The 23,014-nt window shown below is 47.8% G+C and overlaps 6 protein-coding genes across 6 annotated transcripts; 3 read left to right on the top strand and 3 right to left on the bottom strand.

The window, feature by feature from the left end:
• Nucleotides 1-875: 875 nt before the first annotated feature.
• Nucleotides 876-2,810, bottom strand: F5891DRAFT_394305 (uncharacterized protein). The gene is made up of 15 exons (XM_041371679.1): nucleotides 2,436-2,810; nucleotides 2,372-2,381; nucleotides 2,303-2,322; nucleotides 2,222-2,254; nucleotides 2,078-2,174; nucleotides 1,999-2,027; nucleotides 1,917-1,944; nucleotides 1,837-1,869; nucleotides 1,710-1,786; nucleotides 1,600-1,660; nucleotides 1,507-1,552; nucleotides 1,311-1,393; nucleotides 1,223-1,263; nucleotides 1,125-1,170; nucleotides 876-1,077 (listed from the first exon to the last, which is right to left on the bottom strand). The coding sequence occupies exons 1-15, from the start codon at nucleotides 2,472-2,474 to the stop codon at nucleotides 923-925; spliced, it is 798 nt and encodes a 265-aa protein (XP_041225303.1). The 5' UTR covers nucleotides 2,475-2,810; the 3' UTR covers nucleotides 876-922.
• Nucleotides 2,811-3,993: 1,183 nt separating this feature from the next.
• On the top strand, nucleotides 3,994-7,733 carry F5891DRAFT_394263 (uncharacterized protein). Its single transcript, XM_041371678.1, has 6 exons — nucleotides 3,994-4,314; nucleotides 4,365-4,538; nucleotides 4,595-4,737; nucleotides 4,787-4,925; nucleotides 4,977-5,062; nucleotides 5,112-7,733. The coding sequence occupies exons 1-6, from the start codon at nucleotides 4,225-4,227 to the stop codon at nucleotides 7,438-7,440; spliced, it is 2,961 nt and encodes a 986-aa protein (XP_041225302.1). The 5' UTR covers nucleotides 3,994-4,224; the 3' UTR covers nucleotides 7,441-7,733.
• Nucleotides 7,734-9,065: 1,332 nt separating this feature from the next.
• Nucleotides 9,066-12,055, top strand: F5891DRAFT_394238 (uncharacterized protein). The gene is made up of 4 exons (XM_041371677.1): nucleotides 9,066-9,067; nucleotides 9,117-9,255; nucleotides 9,307-9,389; nucleotides 9,438-12,055. The coding sequence occupies exons 3-4, from the start codon at nucleotides 9,313-9,315 to the stop codon at nucleotides 11,767-11,769; spliced, it is 2,409 nt and encodes an 802-aa protein (XP_041225301.1). The 5' UTR covers nucleotides 9,066-9,067; nucleotides 9,117-9,255; nucleotides 9,307-9,312; the 3' UTR covers nucleotides 11,770-12,055.
• Nucleotides 12,056-13,767: 1,712 nt separating this feature from the next.
• On the bottom strand, nucleotides 13,768-15,200 carry F5891DRAFT_953484 (uncharacterized protein; the record flags this gene model as incomplete). The annotated part of the gene is made up of 8 exons (XM_041375190.1): nucleotides 13,768-13,891; nucleotides 13,947-14,092; nucleotides 14,146-14,274; nucleotides 14,331-14,463; nucleotides 14,520-14,713; nucleotides 14,761-14,869; nucleotides 14,924-15,067; nucleotides 15,121-15,200. The coding sequence occupies 8 exons, from the start codon at nucleotides 15,198-15,200 to the stop codon at nucleotides 13,768-13,770; spliced, it is 1,059 nt and encodes a 352-aa protein (XP_041225300.1).
• A 141-nt stretch (nucleotides 15,201-15,341) lies between these two features.
• F5891DRAFT_980951 (uncharacterized protein) lies at nucleotides 15,342-16,311 on the top strand (the record flags this gene model as incomplete). Its single annotated transcript, XM_041377062.1, has 3 exons — nucleotides 15,342-15,427; nucleotides 15,682-16,043; nucleotides 16,220-16,311. The coding sequence occupies 3 exons, from the start codon at nucleotides 15,342-15,344 to the stop codon at nucleotides 16,309-16,311; spliced, it is 540 nt and encodes a 179-aa protein (XP_041225299.1).
• Nucleotides 16,312-17,236: 925 nt separating this feature from the next.
• F5891DRAFT_980950 (uncharacterized protein) lies at nucleotides 17,237-22,500 on the bottom strand (the record flags this gene model as incomplete). Its single annotated transcript, XM_041377061.1, has 22 exons — nucleotides 17,237-17,364; nucleotides 17,414-17,678; nucleotides 17,727-17,788; nucleotides 18,022-18,283; nucleotides 18,340-18,359; nucleotides 18,609-18,623; nucleotides 18,681-18,712; nucleotides 18,922-18,981; nucleotides 19,163-19,267; nucleotides 19,496-19,556; nucleotides 19,677-19,897; nucleotides 19,965-20,134; nucleotides 20,218-20,388; nucleotides 20,443-20,507; nucleotides 20,541-20,592; nucleotides 20,638-20,696; nucleotides 20,828-21,345; nucleotides 21,423-21,520; nucleotides 21,557-21,676; nucleotides 21,726-21,806; nucleotides 21,918-22,017; nucleotides 22,340-22,500. 22 exons carry the CDS (start codon nucleotides 22,498-22,500, stop codon nucleotides 17,237-17,239), a joined length of 2,826 nt encoding a protein of 941 aa, XP_041225298.1.
• Nucleotides 22,501-23,014: the final 514 nt, after the last annotated feature.

Here is a 23,014-nt window from a genome sequence, read left to right as displayed (position 1 = left end):
GACACGGGAAGGCTGGTATACAGATTTGTTACATAGAGAACGTGTTTGTTCTTATCACCACATATCTCACTTCCACTTTTATATGGTAGTGCACGAGCTGGATCTGCGACATTTCCTTAGATCGAAGTATTGAAATGACAAAAACTCACGATAGGTAATTGCTAGTCTCCGATAGGCTAGACCAGTAGAGAAAAATAGTCGAAAGGCGATAACTACGCACAAGTCATTCATCTCATATTCTGCGACTGTGAGCTCATTCTCGCACGCGTCATGTAGGTGCTATCCCATGAATCACATTGGCTCATCTGCACCTTTAAATCGACGATGACCCTCCAGCCTAAACCGGTCGAGTGGGCACGCAGTTTTCATGAATTACCCAGATTCATATTTGCGGTGTTGGTTCACCAATGGGAATATTTGGGAGAGGTTCAGGACATTGGCCTCGCGTCGAACCTAGGAGTCCGGTCGATCGGCGTAGCATTCGAGTGGGATGGAATAATTCACGTTCGTCGGAACTCGGGACCTCTGCAACTCTGGCAGCGATATGAGGTGCACTGGCGGGAAAATAGGTAAAGCATATTACATGGCTATCAGATTGCCCATGAGAAAAATAAACTCACTGGTTGCTGGTACGAGAGTTGAGAATATGAATGAATTCTCAAAGTTCAAGTTGAGATGGTGCTACCCGGCGGCATGGATGAAGATCGTAGCAAGGAATATGTTGAATTTTCTGTCACCTGCTCTGTGAGGCAACTGTGTAAAACTGACTTCCTCATGTTTGTTAGCACATACACTAAGTAGTAGAGTAGCTCGCCACTAAAATACGAAAGACACGGAAAAAACAAGCTCAAATAACAAGCGCTGTCTGTATAACTCGCAGAACTATCAACAGGTCTAAGCTTCATCTGTCTGGCTAGCTGTCTCACTGGCTCCAGGTCGCGCTTTGAATGTATGTATACGAGATAGTGATAGTGATTCCATTGAGATCGCCGATCGGTCGTCGAGCCAGAGCGGTCGCTCCGCGCTCACTTGAAGATTGAACAGTATTCGAGAAGCAAGAACACTGTGCGCAACAATCTGAGGTCTACAATGAGGAATGTGAGCTTTCGACGACACATATCTACCTATAATTGAGCGGACTAACGCGTTTAGCGTCTCGCTGTAAGAGAGCTAGGAAGTCTACTCAGTTCTTTGAGGTCAACAAAACAAAGAAAGAACTCACAGGCAACACAGCGATAATCATCACATTAAACATAGATATCGCTACAGAGATGTTAGCACGAAATTAGTAGTAACAATGGTGTTCATACTCATGATGCAGAACATGTATAGTAGTCCATCACGATAGATACTCCTCACCAGTGCACTATGAGAACCCAGATAGTGTCGATATCTTAAAAATACAGTTGTGGACATGAGAACTGGGAGTGAATTAGAATTATCAAGTGGGGAATTTTGGATAGAATAGTCGCCTCACCTATCTCGAAAAACATCAAGAGTCCATACCCGAGGGTACTGCTACGAGCCCCCTCCAACACACAAGGGGGGCCGACTGAAAGGAGATGAATACTCAGACTAAGAAGCGAGCTTCGACCTTGCCTCCTGGGATGTTCAAATTGATGGGGGCAGCACTTAGAATCGCACACGTCACCAAGATGGCCTGTGCATACAGGTCAGTGGAGCACAGTGGAATGGAGATATTGTTGTACCAAACCAAAGGAGAGAAGAATAGTAAGATAAGCCTTTTTATTGCCAGAGAAGGCGTAGACCCTGAAAATCAATAGACCTGTTGTGCGACTATAAATGCGTACTTCAACGTGAAATGCGAAAACCAACCTTCCGAGGCAAGGATGCCCAAGAAGTGTATGCCTGCAAAATGTCATCGCGACGTCATGTCATGGGTTATGTGGACCAACCGTTTACAGCATCGTTGAAAGGTGCACACTATATGTTGATGTGAGTTGTGATCGGCACTGCACAGATCAAAGGTGTGCTCACATCTTGCGTGCCCCATGTCTTGATAGCGGCTGGTCAGGAATTCAGCTTTTGCATATTAGCGCGCACCGGCGTGACTTACAGTACGAGGTCATAAGCGCACCAGCAAAAGGTGCATATCGTGAAATCGTGAAGGTGGTCCGAATGAGTCCCCACTTCCGTCCCCGAGTCCATCGGACCTACGACAAATATCAGCACCAAGGTACGAGTGGCTGATTATTCTGACTTCGGAATGTAAGGTGACAAAGTAGTCATAAATCTGGTCACACAGAGTCAGCTATAATAAAATTGAAGAGACATAACTTACTAGGATTGCTGATGCAGCGACTTCGGAGAATCGTGAATAACGATAAGATTGTTACCAGCCCGACCTTACCGTTAGTGTACTTGAATAGATGGAGGGATTAGAGAAAGGTTGTTCAAAAGCACGGCTGGATTACCTTGGCTAACTGTAAACCGAAAGTGTCTGGGGCTGACATTCTCGAGGGTAAACGGAGGTCTGCACTGTGCAGCAAGCAGTTGCCAATAAGTACTGTAGCGTGCTGCACTGCAACACGGCAGCTGTGATTGTCAACAGCAAGTATCAAGGGTATTTGTGATGATCATGATACTATATACGATGCCATGGGTATTGAATTGAGGTAGGTGCACTGCGCATGATCGGATTCTTAAGTATTTTAAGCCTGCGCACCGGTCGTTTTGTTCATCAATACTAAATCAAATGCTGCGCTATATAGTATTAGTATTCGTGGCTCGATTATATAAGTAGAACCTCAAATCTCATGATTCGGGTCGCGGGCCAGGGAGGATGTCACTGTCGACCCAATCAATTGAAGGAGTACTAGTGGAGTGTATGTGAGCATTGAAATCCTCGGAGGATTGCCTTTTGGCATGGTAACCTTTCTTTGGCCGCAGAGCGCATCAGGGAAAAAAGGTCTTTGTGCGCTGAGATGGGCAGTGCTTCTCTAGTAACATTTGTACGGTTGCTCGCCATTTAATACTTTACCAGACAAATCTGATTCAAAGCATGGTGATTATTCCTGGAAGGTCTGTCGCCATTTGCAAATGATAATACGTAGATGATATATGTCAGCCTGCGGTGATATTTCATGAGCAGTGTATCGTATCCATGGCAAGGCAGTGAGACAAACATCAGATATACGCACAGCTTTGGAGATCTCGTGTTAGTCCTGTCAATTTCTGCGCGAGCACTAGCTTATCACACGTTCCAAGTCCTCTTCATGCCCTTGAATCACTGCAGCCAAGTTTCCCGCAATTCGCCAAGTTGGCTATTGGCTCGCCCACCCAGAGGTTACTGACTCCAATCCTCGAGTTGATCGGATGCGTACTTCGCACCGCCTTATGTTCTCGTTCAGTTCCTCGTGGATTGTACCGCTTAGGTTCAAATCTCCAGCGTTGGTTCGCCACAGCAAGGATTTAGGGCAAGGCTTGTGGCGAGGAGTCGTATGAATAGGTATATTGCCTGAGAGACGTATACCTGTTCGTTGGGGATTTAGTATGTCTGGGAGAGAGGAAGATGGAAGAAACATACGGCTATCAGCTCTCCCGAATAATGGAGTAAGGTTGATGGTCTTCTAGTCGAGGATGCAAATGGATTTGGCTTTGAGTCGGAAAGAACAGCAGAAGATTATAGAAGGGATGTGTTGGAATGGCATGTGCTGAAGACGAGGTCTAATGATAACAGCTGACGATGTGACATTGAATGAGAAGAGTCGATACGTGGTTCTAATCAGAGGGCTAGCTAAGCTGTTCGACTGTGAGTCCGCATTTAGTGTCATATATCTTGAGAAGGTCAGACTGCTCACTGCGGCAGGCTCCTCTTTGAGCTTTATTCAACAACAACTTGAAGCGTGCACTGCTAAGGTGGTGCATTGTCTTCTTTTGTACACGTAGAATTACATAAAATCTCTTCGGATGATCGGAGTATATTGATCGATCGATCATCGACTCGCCGGAAGCAATGAATGTGTCCTAGTATCAACGTTCAACATTGGACGCGACGCCGCAGTACCACGGTCATGAAATTTCGAAAACTTGGTGCGAGCGTGGTCACCAATCAACTAACAGAGAGTTACTGGTTAGGCTCTGGCGACAAGCAGAGAATGGTACTAGTATCAGGCGCCGGGATGTTATACATTTATAGTGTGCTGTTTCTCACCTTCGACACAAGCCTGCAGAGACGCTCACTCAATAATCGACTGAACCCCAATGGAATACAGTCCAGGATCTACCACACGACTTCAGCCTGAGGTGATGCCATCCAAAAGCCCAAAGTCAAGAAAATCCAATGAATCGAAGGTAAGAAGGAACATCTTTGGCCGTCACTGTTTGATCTAACATCATGATAGAACAACCCACATACTAAACAACCCTCTTCTGAAATTAAGGAGTCACAGGCCGAAAATATGAGCCAACTGCTGAATGTCACTATAGCAGGCATCAACGCCGTACAAACCGTCGTACCTAGTGACCTGGCGAAAGGTATACTCGGAACAGTCGCCAATATCCTGATGGTTGTGCAGGTGCGTCAGTGTCACTCTCTTGAAAATGAGGTTAACACATCCTGACGTCCGTATAGTCGGTGATCAAGAACAAATCCGATTTCCGGGCGATAGTCAATAAATGTAAGACCATCGGGGAAATTCTCGAGAGGGTGACCAAAGACACTACCAACGACAATCTGCCAAGATATTTGGTCCATGCTTTATCGACACTTAATTCGTAAGCAAACCCAATTCTACTGTTGTCAGAAACTAACCACGCTAAGCAGATCAGTTAACGATATCAATAATAAGGTGGTCTCAAGGAAGGAGCAAGGATTGTTGAAGAGGTTCTTCTCTGCCACGATTGATCGCGACCAGATTGCTAGTTGGGAAAAGGACATAGGCAGTGCCCTCGAACTCTTCAATGTACGTCTCTGTGACTCGACCTGAACTTCTACTGCTGAATGACATTTCAAGACTGAAGCGATCGCTGGCATTGCCATGAAGGTGGAAAGGCTTACTTTGGGACTCGACGGCAATAACACTAGTGCCAATATTCTAAAGTAAGTTGTTATTTTCTGCGGGTTGTGAATATCCTCTAAACGCAGTCAGGTATCACTCAATCGAGCCTCCATCACGACCTTCCATGTTTTATGGCCGCGATGATCTCGTGGCAGAGTTGACGGCCCTCATTGTCAACGGTGAACACATTGCATTGATCGGTCCGGGAGGCATGGGAAAGAGTTCTCTTGCCACAGCCATCCTTCACGAGCAGCTTATCATCGACAAATTTGCTGATCGGCGCTTCTTTATGGCTTATGATGATCTAGATCCTTCGACCATCACATTCGAAACTTTCATGACTCATTTCGCGGGAGCCCTTGGCATAGAGATCACCGGCGCTGATCCTTTGCGCCCAATATCTACCTTTCTTCATTCCGCTAGCGCCCTTGTCGTCCTCGATAATGCCGAGACCTTCGAAGAGGCCAGTGCGTTGTCAGCGCTCGAAAAAATACCACCAGCCATTGCCAACATTGCAAATATCCCTGGCGTTGTTCTGATCCTCACGTCACGCAGTCGAAGGAATGCACCGAACGTGCGATGGATAATGAAAGATATGCCGCCATTGGACTTGAGTTCTGCAGAAAGACTGTTCTTTCAAACTTATCCTCGCGCCCGTTGCAGCGAGTCCGAGGAAGAAATAAATGACCTGCTGAGGGAATTGGATTTTCACCCCCTTTCCATTAATTTACTCGCACACACTGCGCAGCAAAATGACTGGTCTCCAGCCGTACTGCTGAAGAGATGGAACGATCGGCACAGTGCCGTGCTCAACCCCGGCAAGGGAAAGCTGCAAAGCTTGTCAGACACCATGCAGCTGTCACTCGACTCACCATCCATCCAAGCTCTTGGCGAGGATGGTCGTCGTACTTTAGCCATAATCGCCTTCTTGCCCCAGGGTCTCAACGACAACCTAGCTGGCGATTTGTTGCCATCGCTCCAAGAAGTCGACACTATATGCGATGTTCTACGCATGCAATCTCTTGTTTATCGTCAAGACAACTTCATCAAGGTGCTCGCGCCCATTCGACATTATGTGCAAGATTCGTTGCCACCACCTGATTCCACACGTTTGCGAGAGATACGCACCTTCTACTATCGCACCGTCCAGCAGTGTTCGGAAGAACAAGACGGTCATGCTAATATCATTATCTCGGATCACTTCAACATCGAGCGTGTCGTTGCTTTCGACCTCGCCCATATCCCTGAAGAGACTTATCGCGCTTGCCCAAAATTTTTGAATTGCTTGAAGTGGCATCTTCCTCGCCCAACTACCCTTACCCCCGCTATTTTCAATATCATCGAGAACTCCTCCACGTATAAGCTCAAAGCATCCTGCTTGTATAGGCTTGGCTGGCTCTACGACACTCTCTCCCAGCACACAGAGGCAATGAAGATTTTCGAAGCTGCTGGGGCACTCTATCTCGCCACCGGCAACCACGAAATGGTGGCCCAATGCGTTACCACTTGTGCAGACAGATACAGATGTCAAGGCCGCTTCATTCAATCCCAACAGCTTTTAGAGGGCTTTCAACGCTCCGAGTCGTGGGAGTATCTCAGTGAACCAACGAAAAGCCGAGTTTGGTATTTCTTGGATAGGGCTCGGATGTACACATTCACAGCATCTGCGGACGAATTATTTGTGAAGTCCTCGGACTCGGAAGATCACCGCATTGGCTTGTCGTCCAAGATTTCGCACTGGCGGGCCAAACGCTACTACAGGCAAGACATTGTCCAGGTGAACGAGCGCTTAAAAGACCTTCTCCTACAATGCACATGTACTCGAGTCTACTTCGCCCGCCGCGACGCACTTAAGGGGCTTGCAGAGGTGGCATTTTGCGAAGGCAGGCTATCCGAAGTCATGGATACCCTACAGAAAATCGTACAGATGTTCAAGGGAGAACATTCACACAATACCTTGTGGTATATCGTGTTGAAGGCCGTTGTTGCAGGCAAGCAGGGGGATCATGCCCTTGCGAGGGAGCTCATCTACAAAGCTCCAGAATCCCTCCAATCCTTTGAGCTGCGCAGTGCATCCGTATTTCTCCACAGATCTTATTGCTCGGCATGCATCGAGCTCACTGCGGGCGCATACGACAAGGCCGAGTCCCATTTCATAGCTGCCATTGAAGGTTGTGATATCCAAGAACATCTTATTTACAAGGCGTATAGCAAACGGGGACTAGGGGAGATTGCCTTTGTGCGTAGTGACTTCGCGTTGGCTGCACGATACTTCACAGAAACACGGTCTTTGTGCACTGAGATGGGAGTGCCTGAGCGACATTTGTACAGTTGCGATGTGTTCGTTGTTCTGCCAGACAGATTTATTGCATGGACACTATTTATAGAGGGTCAGTCGCCATTTACGAACATTATGTAGATCATATACATGTACATGTAACAACAGCCTGTCATTGTATCTGGGACGATTGTACGAGTGGCTTCATCATGATATATCTATGACAAAACAGTGATGAGACGAACGCGGGAGATGAGTGAAGCGGAACGCATGGAACTTTAAGCTTCAAGTGTTACTGGGATTGCTATGACACGGGAAGGCTGTGATACAGATGTGTTATAGAGAACGCGTCTGTTCTTATCATCACATATCTCACTTCCACTTTCATATGGTAGTGCGCGAGCTGGATCTGCGACATCTCCTCAGATCGAAGGTTTATGAAAAAAGATGACAAAAACTCACGATAGGTAATTGCTATTCTCCCATGAGCTAGACCAATAGAGAAAAATAGTCGAAAGGCGATAACTACGCACAATTCATTCGTCCCATCTTCTCCGAGTGTGAGCTCATTCTCACGCGCGTCATGTAGGTGCTATCCCATGAATCGCATTGGCTCGTCTGCACCTTTAAATTGACGATGATCCTCCAGCTTAAACTGGTTGAATAGGTGTACGGTTTTCATAGCGTGTATTACCCAGGTTCATATCTGCAGTGTTGGTTCACCACTGCAAATATTTAGAAAAGGTTCAGGACACTGGCCTCGCGTCGAACCTAGGAGTCCGGTCGATCGGTGTGGTGTTCGAGTGGGATGGAATAACACATTCGTCGGAACTCGTGACCTCAGCTGCGACTCCGGCAGCGATATGGAGGTGGCGGGAAAATAGGCACAGCACATATGGCTATCATATTGCCCATGAGAACAATGAGCTCAGTAAATGGTACGAGATTTGAGAATATGAATGGATTCTCAAAGTTCAAGTTGAGCTCGAGGTGGTGCTACCCGGCCGGCGTCGATGAAGAATCAAGATGTGGTAGCGAAAAATATGCTGCTGTCACAACTCGATGTGACATGCGCGTCTAGTAGTATCACATGATGTGACACAATTCTTTTATTTTGGCCCTAAGCTTGACTCTCGTCTCGAACAACTCTCGAAAGGTTGAGATCTAGACCCCATGATAGACGCTGGTGCGTTATCATGCATGCTGTGCAGTTTCTCACCCTCCAGTGACTTGAAGCAGGTGGAGGCATTTCACTCCATGACTGAGATCTGAGACTCGGAATCCACCACACGCGTCCACTGGCAGGTGATGAAGCCGAAAACAAGAAGTTCTAAAAAGGCAAAGGCAAGAAGACACAAAGTTAGTGTCAGCGCCGTATGTTTGATCTGACATAGAACGGCCCAAACGTTAAGGAGCTCTCCTCTGAAACCAAGGAGTCGCTGCAGGACGATGATGCGATACAACTGTTGGATGTCGCTATAACGGCAATCAATATCACAAAAGACCTCGTACCCATCGATCTGGCGAAAGGTATCCTTGGAACGGTCGCAAATATCCTGATCATCGCGCAGGTGCGTTGACGTAGCCTTTGAAAATGTTCGTGAAGGATCCTGAGGTCTATGCAGTCAGTGATCAAGAATCAGTCCGATTTTCAGGCGATCGTCGACAAGTGCGAGACTATCAGGGAAATCCTTGAAAGAGCGACCAAGTATGCCACTGACGACGATCTGCGAGGATACTTAGGCCATGCCTTATCCCAGTTGAACAAGTGAGCCGAACCAAATTCACCTCTGCTACAAATTAATGGTGCCATGCAGATCAGTGAATCGTATCAATAGTGAAGTAGCCTCAAAAAAGGAGCAAGGATTTTGGCAGAGGCTCCTGTCTGTCACGAGTGATCGCGACCGCATTGCCGGATGGGAAAAGGACTTGGATCGTGTCATCCCACTATTCAGTGTATGTTTTTGGAACTCCTTTAGAGCTACGGTTACTGGATAATGTTTTAAGGCTGAGATGCTCGTTGGTCTCGCGATTGGAATGAACGCGCGGACCGTAGGACTCAAGGACAATGTTCATGGGAATGTCGAAAGGTAAGTTAACATCTCAGCGAACGTTGTGTATCCTCTAAAGGCGATCAGGTATCATCCACCAGTGCCCCCGTCACGCCCCTCTATGTTTTATGGACGTGAGGATCTCGTAGCGGAGATGACAAACCTTGTCGTCAACGATGAACATATCGCGTTAATCGGTTTTGGAGGCATGGGGAAGAGTTCCCTTGCCAAAGCTATCATTAACGAACCACCTGCCATGGAGAAATTTGCTGATAGGCGCTTTTTCGTGACCTATGATGGTCTTGATCCTTCGACCATCACCTTTGAGACTTTCACAACTCGTTTTGCGGGAGCCCTGGGCATAGAGCTTGCTGGTGCTGATCCTATGCGGCAAATATCTGCCCTTCTTCGTTCTGCCAGCGCCCTCGTTGTCCTTGATAACGCTGAGACCTTTGAAGAGGCCAGTGGATCATCGGCGCTCGGAGAGATACCACCAGCCATTGCTGACATTGCAAACATCCCTGGCGTTATCCTGATCCTCACGTCACGCAGTCGAAGGAATGCACCGAACGTGCGATGGATAACGAAAGATATTCCGCCACTGGACTTAAGCGCTGCTCAAGCAGTGTTCTTTCAAATCTATCAACACGCCAGTTGTAGCGAGGCTGGGGAAGACATACGGGACCTACTCAAGGAATTGGAATTCCACCCCCTTTCCATCAATTTGCTCGCGAACGCTGCGCAGCAAAATAGCTGGTCTCCAGCCACACTGCTGAAGAGGTGGAACAATCGGCACAGCAAGGTGCTGGACCCTGGCAAGGGGAAGCTCCAAAGCTTGTCGGACACTATGCAGCTGTCACTCAGCTCGCCATCGATACAGGACCTCGGCGATGATGCTCGTCGTCTTCTGACCATAATCGCTTTCTTGCCACAGGGCCTTAATGATACCCTGGCTAGCGATTTGTTACCGTCGCTCCCGCAAGTCGACATTATATGCGATGTCCTTTGCAGACAATCTCTTGTTTATCGTCAGGATAGCTTCATCAAGTTGCTCGCCCCCATTCGACATTATGTGCGCGATTCGTTGCAAGCACCTGACTCCGCTTGTTTGGGAGAGATACGTAACTTCTACTATCGCACCGTCGACTGCTGTTTGGAAGAACACGATCACTATGCTGATATAATTACCTCGGATCACCTGAACATTGAGCACGTAGTTGCTTTCGACCTTGCCTACGTCCCAGATGTCATCGAAGAGACCTATGACATCTGCTGGCAGTTTTTGTGGTGCTTGCAGAGGCATCTACCTCGCCCAACCATCCTTACTCCAATTGTTTTCAAAATAACAGAGAACTCCTCCACGCGGGGGCCAAAAGCATGCTGCCTGCAGTATCTCGGTGCGCTCTACACCACTCTTACCCAGCTCACCGAAGGGATGAAGGCTTTCAAAACTGCTAAAGCACTCTATCTTACCGTCGACGACCATGAAAACGCAGCACACTGCGTCGTCCAATGTGCAGATATCTACAGGTGTCAAGGCCGATTCATTCAGTCCCAACAGGTTCTGGAGGCGTTCCAACACGCCGACTCGTGGACATTTCTCAGCGAAGCATCAAAAGCTTACGTCTTGTATTTCTCGGATAAGGCCAGAATGTATACATTAACAGCATTCGTGGACGAATTATTTGTGAAGTCCGGAGAAGATCGCGACTGGGGCTTGCCATCCAATATTTGGTACTGGCGGGCCAATTTTTACCACGGGGGAGACTTTGTACAGGCAAACACGCACTTAGAAGACCTTCTCCCGCAATGCCCAAGTACTGGGGATCTTTTTGCTCGCAGGGACGTACTTGAGGGGCTTGCACAAATTGCATTTTGCGAAGGCAGGTTATCCGACGCAATGGATATTTTGCACCAACTTGTAGAGATGTTCGAGGGTCAATATTCGGACGGTGTCCTTTGGTACACCGTCCAGAAGGCTATTGTTGCGAGCAAGCAGGAGAATCATGACTTTGCGAGGGAGCTCATCCACAAATCCTCAGAGCCCTTCCAATTCTTTGCCCTGCGCAATGCACGTGCATTTCTCCACCGATCTTATGGCTCCGCACTCATCGAGCTCGCCGCAGGGGAGTACGACAAGGCTGCGTCTCAATTCACCGCCACGATTGAAGGTTGCAACATGCAAGGCAACCTGCATGCGAAAGCATTCAACATCCGTGGGCTGGGTGAGGTTGCCTTTGTGCAAGGTGACTTCGTTTTAGCAGCACAGCGCTTCGCAGAAACACGGTCTTTGTGCGTTGAGATGGGAGTGCCTCCCTACCATTTGTACAGTTGCTTGCCATTCCATGCTTTGTCGAGCAGATTCGAAGGGTGGGGGTTGTTTTTGGAAGGTCGTTCGTCATTTACAAATGTTATGTAGGTCATCATATGTGATGATTATGTGGTATACTGTATCCCCACATATTCAGATTGTGACACGAATCATAGGTACCAAGTCTCTTAACAAAAGAGATCTTGGTCAAACAAGTCCGAGGCTGAGGTTACGGCGAGTTGAACTCGCTTCACGACAAGGCTTTTGACTAGACTCAAAGTGTTTCGTCAATATCCTCGGTCTCCAATGCTTTCATCTGTCGATGTTGTAGTGATTCACTACAACTATCTGTAGGATCAAGGATGGCGTAGGTAGCATCGTGTTCGAAACGATCGAACAACTTGAGATTGACGTTTGCATTGGCCTGCCTCAGAAAGCAAGAGTAATTTGTTCGTAGATTTCGTGAATAACCGATAGCCATTAGAACACGACTCGGAGCGATATCATGATGGAATGGACGACCTCAGCACCAAATTTACGCGTGTGATTTGTAGAGACTTCAGTCTCTTGCGACGTCAGGCCGGGAGTTCATTGTTCTGTGGCAAATCAATTGAGCATGTATTGGACGTGGAGCATCAACGAGGAGGCACGTTAGGTGGGTTGCTATGACCTGAGATGATCCGAATCCAGCGTGATCCATTGCTTGTCTAGTAGTTTCTGTTCTCCTCATCTCCGAGTCGGCCACAGGCCTCTGCAAAACTAAAGAAAGATTGTGTCGACGCCCGCCTTTATCCTGCAGTGGTAAAGCTCCTGGATGCATTCATCCTAAGTCTTGCCCAGATGCGCAACTTCACTGTCGGATGGGAGCCAACTTGAAAGTACCAAGGGATACCGTGACAACGCGGTGTGACATGCGCTTCGACTGGTATCACATGACGTGACGACAGTCTCAAGTTGACCAAACTCAGTTTCTCATCTACCACCATCAGGTAACCGACTCGACTACGATAATTTCTTAGCAAGCTTTAACTGATCTAAAATTTGCACAATATTCATCATAATTGTACCCCATATGAGAAAGCTTTATATACCCGGACTTACTTGAATGGAACCCACCAAATCCACAGTCGTGACAGTCTAGTCACAATGGCCTGTCAGCTTGCCACCAAGATTGTACATATTGCAACACCTACCTGCCGTGACAATGAAAGGTTCAGTTGTTACGAGCGACCACTGTCACCTAGTTGATGACCAGCAGCAATACATCACATTTATGCCCTGCCCTGATCATGCCATGCAATCTTTGATTGTTTTTATTTCCTGTGAAATCTCTGAACAGATGTCAGTGACGGTTAAAATTTTATATGGCCGGACTATATTGGACCAACACTGCCTACAACCCAAGAGTGTCGAGTTTCTACAATGAATCACTAAGCCATGTCAGTCCGGTTGCCTTATGCAAGGGAGCTTGCCATTGCACTGTCGACAAGAATTTACTTGGTGCTCACGTTAGGTATGACATTGTGATGCTGGCCTGCGTTGCTCATATCTGCGAAGTACATAATTCAGGCTACAAGCGGCGGTGCGCTATCGAACCAGCCAATGTTGATAGCATATGATAGCCTGTACACAAATTCAGTTGTTTTTTTCGTGCTCTGCATTCTCTGTCTAGCTGCTGGAAGCTTCCAAGGCCAGACTGTTTTGGATGGGGGCTGCCTTCAGTCCCAAGGTGCGGAGGTATGACAATGCGGTGCCCTCCGTCAGCGATTACTTAGTTATGGCCATCATATGTAAAATGAACGAACCAAGACAAAATTTGCAAACACTCCCTGAACGACAGAATCTTCGAAAGCTTGGCTGCATCATGTCAAGGGTGCCATGGCGCTGGTACTGGCAATTCAGTCCCTTCTATCACCATGCAGGCAAACTATAGTGATCCCATGCAATCTTAGCTTGTTATTTCCATCCAGCCAAGTGCAAGCATAATGTTTGACCGCTGCAAAACACGACATTATTATAAACAGCTACTATTTCATAGCGTGTTAGAACAGGTTGTCATGAGGTCGCATGTATATTGATTATGAACAGACGATACTATAATTAAAACTACGAATGAATGTTATCCAAAACTGCAGCTCGTTTGAGGGCAATGCGCCTTTGTCGGATCTTGGATAAGGCGCTGTTGGCGCTGATAGGTCTTCTGGCGGCAGAGGAAGCAGGAAAAATTTGACTATGGAACATATCAGCCTTCATGACATGATGAAAGTGAAAGGTGACAAACATACCGATTCCACCAGGTCAGCAGCTCGTCAACTTCCTGGGATTCCTCAGGGTCTTCTAAGAGGTCTAGAAGGCTATGGTAAAACGTCTCGGAGTCTGTGGTTGTGTCGGTCCGCGAGAACACTGAGGATGAGCTGAGAGCGAATCGCACCTTCAGCGGTATGTTAAAGTGGTTCCGCTGCAGAAGCATGATGCTCGACGAACCTGAGTGGCAATATAGGCTATGGAGGCTATGGTGACAGAGTTCATTCCGTGGAGGCGAGCATTCCCGGATCGCGTGGCCTTCGGCTCCTTGTCAACCGAACTCGGAGACGTGAAGACATGCTTATAGGCCTGGTGCAATACCATGTAGTAAATAGATTATGTGAAAAAAACGGACGCGCACTCACACATGTCAGCAAGCGGCTCCTAAGAAGACTGGACCATGGATCTTCAGGATCATAGATGTGGTGGGCGTACAAAAAGATGGGCCACTGATCCCCACAAACAAGCATCTCACCACTTCGGAGGTTCTCTTTGGTCCTATAAGTACGAAAAGAATTTCAGGGCTGCACAAATGATGGAAGATCGCAACATACTGGGGGTCATTCCAATCCAACCCAGCGGGACAAAGCAGTGATCCCGTAAGTTCGTGATTAAAACCACGGTCAATCTTGGAATTTCTGTGTAAAGGGGGCTGTATCGCTTCTCCTTTCGGGGAAATCCAGTCGAGGATCGCAGATTTCAATGTCTTTGTATCGTCGCCTCTAGCGCCTGCGGCTCCCTTGCCGACCTGTAAATTATAAGAACTCTCTCTCGCTGCACTGAAAAAAAGTGTACCAGCTCTCCTACGTGAAGGATCTCTTCCTCAGATCCACCTTTCAAGCGCTCCAGAAGGCCGGGGTAGGAATCCAAGAGCTGCTCAAAGACACGATGTTCTCGTTGCTCTCTGCCAAGCACGTCAGTCATAAGGCGAATATCAAATGCACAAATACTCATTCACTCAGCAGGAAAGTCCTCTAATGGGGTATCCTCCATTTGCTCAAGTCTCAAGATACCGTTGGTGAGTAGGGAAGGGTAGTTGCATAACGCAAATACCGTTCGACCAAAGTGGCGTCCGTGGAAGACAAGTGGATCAGATGAGGAGCTGAGGGATGGAATGAGGCTATGTAGCTTGTGGTCAACATGGGGACTACTTACACCTTTTTTCGAGGAGCCATTGATAAGGCCGACGAGCTGCGTTTGCTCGGGATGCTGGAGGTGGCGTCCTGGATGGTCATGAAAGGAAGGAAGTGTATCCCAGGTTTCGCAAATAGACCGGAAGTAGCTTTTATCTCTAGGGCTTGCTATATGTAATACCCAGGGAAGCTGGCGGCCAGCGGTGGCTGAAATGAATGACGGCAAAGAATGGCCATAGGATAATGACGGCAGAAGCTGGCCACGGTAAATGGCAGCCAAACGGTGGCCAGGCGATCTCGGCCCAACTGTCGGCTGTGTACCACAATGTGTCAACCTTGAGCTAGGATAGAGAGTTTGTAAGTTGATGATTAGAAGAAAACGGGGCATGCCATCATGAAGTATATAGCTCCCTCTGCATTTGCTCGTTGCAGCTCGCCACCGGTAGAATACGCTCACCTAAGCTCGATATGCCACAATCCGGGCGTCAAACCTTAAAACTGCGAGGACGCAGTATCGACTTGAACCTACGGCAAGCCAGATAACATCCACCTTGTGTCGAAACATCCTGACAGCTTTACTTAGAATCGAGTTAGTGCATAGTGCTACTGAAAGCGGCGAAGAACTCGCCATAAACACGACCAGCCGTTCCCGAAGCTCGTCATGGAGTAGTGAGGCGAGTGTTGATGCCACGTCGTGGAACGGCGGGGCTCCTCAGCCTGCGAACGAGCACGAGAAAGACGAGGTAGACTCCATGGCCAAGCTGAAAGAGCGACTGCAGCTGGCGGAGAAGATCAACTCAAGGCTGGAACAGCTGTATCAAAAGTATAGACTTCGTTGGTTGGAGGAAAGCTATCGGGCAAGGGTATTGGAGGAATACGCACCGGAAGGAGTCAGCACTTACCCTCCACATCAGATCTCATGGAATGCTCCCTCTCCTGCTCAAAGTACGTCAAAAACACGTTTCCGTGAAGCAAACTGACCATACCGTTCAGGCGAATACTGTGACAATGCCGAGGTTCAGGACCAAGAGTAAATGCAGAGGGTGATCGTGCTATTGTTCAACGCGGTGAACTACGATCTGTAGCATCTCCCTAATTCATTAGTCAATGTCTCGAATCAGGTGATACAAACGTACCTCATCATAGAGGTGGAACCCGCAAGATAGGCGAAGCCCGCGAGCACGAATTTTGCATCAGTATGGGCGATTGGTAACATCTATGAATATCGCCGAATCAGTGACGCCCAAACAGAATGTTGAAGTCTCACGTATGATGCGAGGTAAGGAGTCTCAACTTGAATAGGCTGAGCTTGATCATATCTTGTACTCGATCTGCTCTCCAGCCCCACGATGGAGGCTAACATGCTGGAGTAAAATCAACGATCCTGTTCAGGCACTTGCACTGAAATACTGGATGAGTTTCTCTCCGTTCAATTCCCAGATCATTCGCAGCACCCCGTGAGCAGCAGGATGTTGAGGACTATGCAGCCCGAGTCACGAAGGTATGCACGCGTCGCGATGTATGAATAAAAACTCCGACCGAATTGATCTGAGCGGCTGACCTCGGCTGACACGCCCCCAGACTGTCCATCACGATTAGGTAGACTTTCTGGTCAATTCAGTCAAGCCAACGTCCAGAAGAATTGCTCACCGGTAGAACACCGCAACTTCACGTCAATTCTGGTCCCAGTCTCTTTCAAAATCTCTGCCCTGACCATGCCGTGGCAGTCTTCTAGTATGAGCTCATAGTACAGATTGTTGGGGAAGGGGAGGGGGAGATAGTGGTGAACAAGACGAAGGTAGTATGTGAAGGCACTTTATCAATATCTGAGTTACTCGAAGATAGTTAAATTAGCTTCAAGTTGAGATTCCTGCTAATAGAAGCGAAAGTTGACTCAGCCCATTGCATATTGAGTTTTGTTACTAACGGCCTCCAAACGGCCTCCACTGTTACACTGTTTACACACTACTGTTTCATATGGTTGATACAACGCAGAATACAAGGCGAAAATAATTCATGAAGGCCAGGGCGCCGGTGGGAGGGCCAAAAAAACAATTCCATGCGAAAAAAAAAGATAACGTTATAATCCCAGTCCAGAGTCCAGACTACTCAGTTGACATCATCGAATGTCGAAGTCTTCACAATTTCCAGTCTTCGTAGTCTTCATAGCCCTCTGAACCATCGTCAACTTCCTCGTCCTCGTCGTAACAGTGCGCTGCCTTGCATAGAGGTCTTCGAATGGTTGTGTCGAGGGGTGTTTTTGAACCTGCTAGGGCATCAATTAATGGAAGGGAATATGATCGGCTTGTACCTACTGCTGCCACAGAGATCGAACCCATGGGCATTTTCAATGGCCACGTTATAGAGTTCAATTTCAGCTTCGGCGCGGCGCGTCTTGGACTGCAGGATTAGTAAATCCAGCCCAAGGTTGCGCAGATAGGTGTTATTGTGCCTGGTAGCAAGGGACATCGTCATCAGTTCTGCCTGCATGTTCAGTTCTTCTTGGAATGCATTGTAAAAGGCCTCTTGGACATCGGTGGTGACCCATGTGCTCGAGAGGGGTAATGAGGGGCTAATGCACTGTAGAGATGCGGTGAGAATAGCTAAGCAGGTTGTCGCGTTACTGACGTTCAAACTGATGGGTGCTCGCCTTTCTTCCTGCGAGGCGAACCAAATTTCAGATTCTGCAACTGAAATGAGGTGGGTATCAGTCCCTCGTCAACCAAGCCTCCCACATTCCTCGTGTTGTTATCGAGCAGGCCAAAGGTGCACAGGGTAAAGGTGCACAGTGTGTTGGTACAACCGTTTGCCATGAGTTTGGTGGGGAAGGCCTGATGACATGCCTAGGTCGAATGCCAAGACGCGCTACGCATAGCAGGAGGGTTTAGACCGTACATTCGCATGCAATTTGAAAGAAGCTCACACATCCGATGTTGCTCCAATAGTTCGATAGCCTGACTGTATAAAGACACCTCCATCTGACACCGCTTCTTCCTCTCATCCATGAGCATTCGCTCTACGGTTGCATGCCTTTCTTCGTCCCCACTGGTACAGGTGCTCTGATGTCTTCGCAGAATTTCCTCCTGCGTCGCCTCTATACTGCGCTCCCCGACTAATTCCCAAAGATCGCCAGGATAGACGCGATCTTTCAGCAAGAATGACAGGACGTATAGTTCTGTCCGGAGCTGTATGTTATCTTTTTTTTAAAAAAAACACAAGGGCATGAAACTACCCAACCGACCTTCTGGCTTGCTATGAATCCTATGTAGGTATCTAAAAATTTATTGCCTAGTGCGTTTGAGAGCTCGAAAATGCTCGCGCGAGCACTTGAGTAATCGAATACCTCCGGTGAAAGGCAGGTTGACATGATGAGTGTACAGTGCGAAGCACGCAAGGCGTGGTGATACTATTTATTCATAAACGGGGATTGAACGCCTGAGAATTGCGGAGACGCGGATGCTTTACTGGTTAGAAGCTCTGGCCATCAAAAACTCTGGCCATCAAACTCACTGGCCATCAAACGCACTGGCCGTATCAACAAGAGTCAAATAGTGTCGTCATTATTTCATTATTCAGACTCACAAGTGACGCTGAGTGCACCAGATGCGCAGGACCTACATAGAAGATTGTATAGTCACATGTGCTGCGAATCAATACACGATCATATATACACCTAGAGACGTATCCTGAGACAAAGATGGAAGACCTAAGTTCACTGTAAGCATGTAAAAGGTCATACTAAAAGTGCAAGGGAATCGGTGGGCTAAGGAGACCAAGCCCGACCTGCCAAATGATAGACTCGTGGGCAAGATGAGTGACATACTTGCTGAAACAGGAGAGTGGGGAAGGGTCGTTGTAAATCGAGGGACTTCTTAGACGAGATCTAGAACCGACCTAAGAAGCTGAGTTATTAGTACATGCATTACGACTATGGCCAACTTTAATACAAAGAATGCATCTCGAACACACGAATGTGTATCGATTCAGTGTACGCAAAAGACGAATGGTGACCTTATCCAAAAATGCGGTAAAGGGTCAAATGCAGGCTGCCAAGCAAAACTCACTTGTTTGCATCACTAACGCGGGGTTCGGTTGAAATGTGGGTCTGTGGAGCGGAGTATCTTTGGGTTACATACAGCCGCTGAGGGGGTGCTGCTTCGAGGTTCTCACTTGCGCCCAATGTGAAGTATAGATCAGACAGATTTCAAAGCTATCTTGAAGGCTCGGAGAGCCAATGAGCAAACCTGGATGGAGAATGGGAACGTGCTTGATAAGGGCGGCAGGTAGCAGGCACAAAAGAGCCATCGGGGGATGAAAAAGTTATGAGGAACGTTGAGAAGAACTGTCTGTGCAGTGTGCACGCTGCACAACTATAGCTGACGTAACAAAACTCTGACCAAATTGAGCCGAGCGGCTGACACTGCACTACCGGAATCTGTGACAGACTTGTTCCCCAGACTGTGTTTATAATACAAATGTTCTGTTACATGTTACATGTCATAGCTGGCTGGTTGGTAGTAGTACAGTGTACAGTAAAAAATTGGTACAAGAACAGAAGGAACACTACAGCCTAAGCACCTGTGAAGTATGATTCGGGTACATCCCATACTGATCTGAGAGACTTTTCGTAGGTAAAACCACCATTATTCGGAACTTCGCCGAACACGTTCATGCTAGCATCATTAGTATTTGACTGAGTGTCGATATCGACAACGTCCAACATTCTCCTCCTTCTTGACCTGTTCGAGACGAATCCTGGGCGTTGCGACTTGGGCTCGATGGGCAGGACGTTACGCTCCCTGAATGTAGATTGTAATGAACACATGATGCCTAAACGGCAATGCAGCGTACAAAAAGAATACTCACATTAGGAAGGGAAGGGCCATTACCGCGCCTCTGAAGTCGGGATACAGGTGGGGCTGTGCATACATCTCGTCCAAGGCCGACATAATGATGACGTGCATTATGTCTGGTGTATGATAGTCGATGTTGCTCGGGTTTATTTCCTTCAAGACCATAGTCATGGTGCTGTAGATCTGAATTATCGACGCGGCATTTATCATTTCGATAAGCAAGGACAGAGGGAAGGGGAGCTTACGAAGGTTAAGAGGTTGCACACCGGCTGTTGTGCCAAGCACTTGAACTTTGAAAGTATCTCTTCTGGAAAGAGATCCGCTACCCTCCCATTGCGGCCTTCATCTCCCAACCCACTGATCGGACGGAGTAGGGACGCCCACAGGAGCTCTCTGAAAAGTTGCTCCACTATAAGTTCTGAAATGGCCCGTTGCACCTGAAGAACGAAAGGTAAGGTTAAATTGAGCCAGTGCAGTCTCCGGCCTCATACTTGATAGCGCTTGTCAGAGTTCAAAAGCGAAACGAAGTAGTTGATTCTTTCTTCCATATTGTGCACTTGGCAAAAATTGGTGTACACTGACATCGCACCTTTGATCACCTTCCTTAGCTCTGCCTTCACATTATCAAGGGTCTTAGCCAACTGCTTTTATTAGTTAGGAAGCGAACAAAGATAAGAGAGGCATACATTCACGCGGAATGCTTTCCAACCTACAGAGACGGTCTGTCCATCCTCGATGACAATCACTGGCCAAAATGTTAGCGACTCGTTGTGCCTAGGATGCAAGGCGCCCACCTTGCTGTGTGAGCATTTCCTCGTAGCTGGTGTTTATCATATCAAGCGCGATAAGGAAGCTGTTGGTGATCAAACGCCTTACGTCCTGCCGGAGAGACACTGAGTGAGTCTCTATCCTGCCCTATCCACAAAGCTCCCATGAAGAGCCACCTTGTCAGCAGCACGATACGTGGCCAAAGGGATTGCTTCATTTCACGGTTAAGGGTCGATCTTTGTGACTGGTTTAAGTTAGTCCACTCGCTAGCGTTCTTGTCTCTCCATTGCAGATCGGGATGAAAGTTGTTGAGGACTGGCTGCTCGTAAGATGCTTCTATCAGTTCATTTGACACTGGCCATGTTGACTCGCTGACGCTGCTGATAGATGTGGTAGTAGATAACCCCCAGTGTTGGTAGCCAAAATCCAAGTCCGCGTTGGACATGGGCTGGAGGTCAATGGTAGAGAATGCATCGGAGGACAGGGGTGTATCTAAGGGGTATGTCTCGACAATATTTGAGGAGGAGGCCTGGGCCTCGGACGTAGATTGTGCTGTTGGGGTGGCAGTGGGATATGCAGGGGGCGGATAACCGTACGGAAATGGTGCAGGGTGGAATTGAACTGATCTTGCCCGTAAGTTTTCGAGCTATCGATGTAACACTATAAATGCCATATAAGAGTGTTAAGAACGAACGACACTTACCGACCACGTTGGCAGTGGAACACCTTGGGAATTAGGTCTACAATAAGTGGAGCTGATCGCACTGATATAAGCACCACCGGCTGGCTAGGTTCTCTCTTCTAAAGGTGAACTGTCTAGCATAACAAAGCTCTCACCGTCATGTGGAATAAAGCATGAAGAACAAGCTGAGTGGTATCCGCCTCCTCGAGAATCAGCCACCCAATCTGGTAAAGTTGATGAAGCCAAGGTTGACCCTGCTTTAAAGCGGTGTCACACTGGAACGAATACGATGAGATGGGATCATTGGTTTTGAGGAAGACTCACATAGATTGGACTGATCTGGTAGTGATCAGCTAGATATCCGATGAGGTCGTATGATCCCTTAGTCAACATGACAAATGCGTGCTGAAATTAGCAAGTTAAAAAGAAACAACGGTCGATGGGCGTTGGCGAACCTCTTCATGCTAGAGGGAGGGCCATCAGCGGATGGTCTGTAGTACAGAGTCTAGCACTTACGTTCAATTGCACAAGTTGCTGAAGAACTTCTGGTCTTTGTGGAACGTATAGCCACACTGGGATCATTGATGAAACTGTATCCGGTTGGGGGAAGTGGCGGCTGATGAGGGACTATAAGTATGGCCAACGAAGTTAGTAACTATCTGCGAATTGACAACGCTGATCATCGATTAGCGAAGGCTACAATCAATTATTTTTTAGCCATTGATGGCCAGGTGATGGCCAGGAAAAACTATAGCTAGCGAGGGATCGGCCAGCATTTAGCATGCAAGCTGCGCCCTACCATATCGGTAAGAGCGACGGTCAGGTAAGAATGGCACCGAGCCGAAAATCAGCCAGTAAGTATATATTCTTCGATCAGAATAGGAGTCATCGCTGTAATGGAACATTAATTTTCGTAATCGAAGACATGCTCAACGAACATCTCATCAAGTGCGTCGATGAGTGACTCCCCGCTTGTGTTCTTTCCCAGCTCAAAGAAATCCGGCTCCTCGACACCAAAATGATCGCCCTCGTCCTCGTCATCACCAGGATGGCTGACGTCCATAGGGCTTTCCTCACCTTCTAAATGTCCATCTTCCATTGCGGCGGCTATCTGGGGGTGTGGTGCTGGCCTATGACCCTCATTTAAGGACCCTGGCCTATGCGAGTATACGTGGCCTACACCAAGACCAAAATGGAATCGCATGAGCATGTCCCGATCAACGAAACTATTAAATCGTAAGTTCCGCAGAGAATTCAATGAAAATCGCTTGCCTGTTGACGTAGTATTCCTTCCAATCGTGTTTGTCTCCCCCAAGAGGGGAAATCCCAACATCTGGGTTACACCGGCCTCGAGAGAAAGCCGGGATAATGTGACATGCCCTTAGAACATCTCCTGGGTTCACAAATCCAAAGGCGTTAGGGTTCTCCAAAGGTAGGAAGCGAACACGACCTAATGCATGCGTTTCCCATGCGTGGCTTTGGACCGATTCGTACCACCGAACGAACAGAAATTCCACCCGGCGAGCTTCGTACACGTTCTCCGCGCAAACGACATTCACATGATGGACGCCCAGGACTTTCGCGTATCGGTAGTTGCCATCATCGCCATCGCC

This window comes from Suillus fuscotomentosus (assembly GCF_016647785.1).
Source record: "Suillus fuscotomentosus strain FC203 chromosome Unknown F5891scaffold_31, whole genome shotgun sequence".
NCBI lineage: Eukaryota > Fungi > Basidiomycota > Agaricomycetes > Boletales > Suillaceae > Suillus > Suillus fuscotomentosus.
Note: the sequence above shows the minus strand (reverse complement) of the source record. Positions and strands in the feature narration are given on the sequence as shown.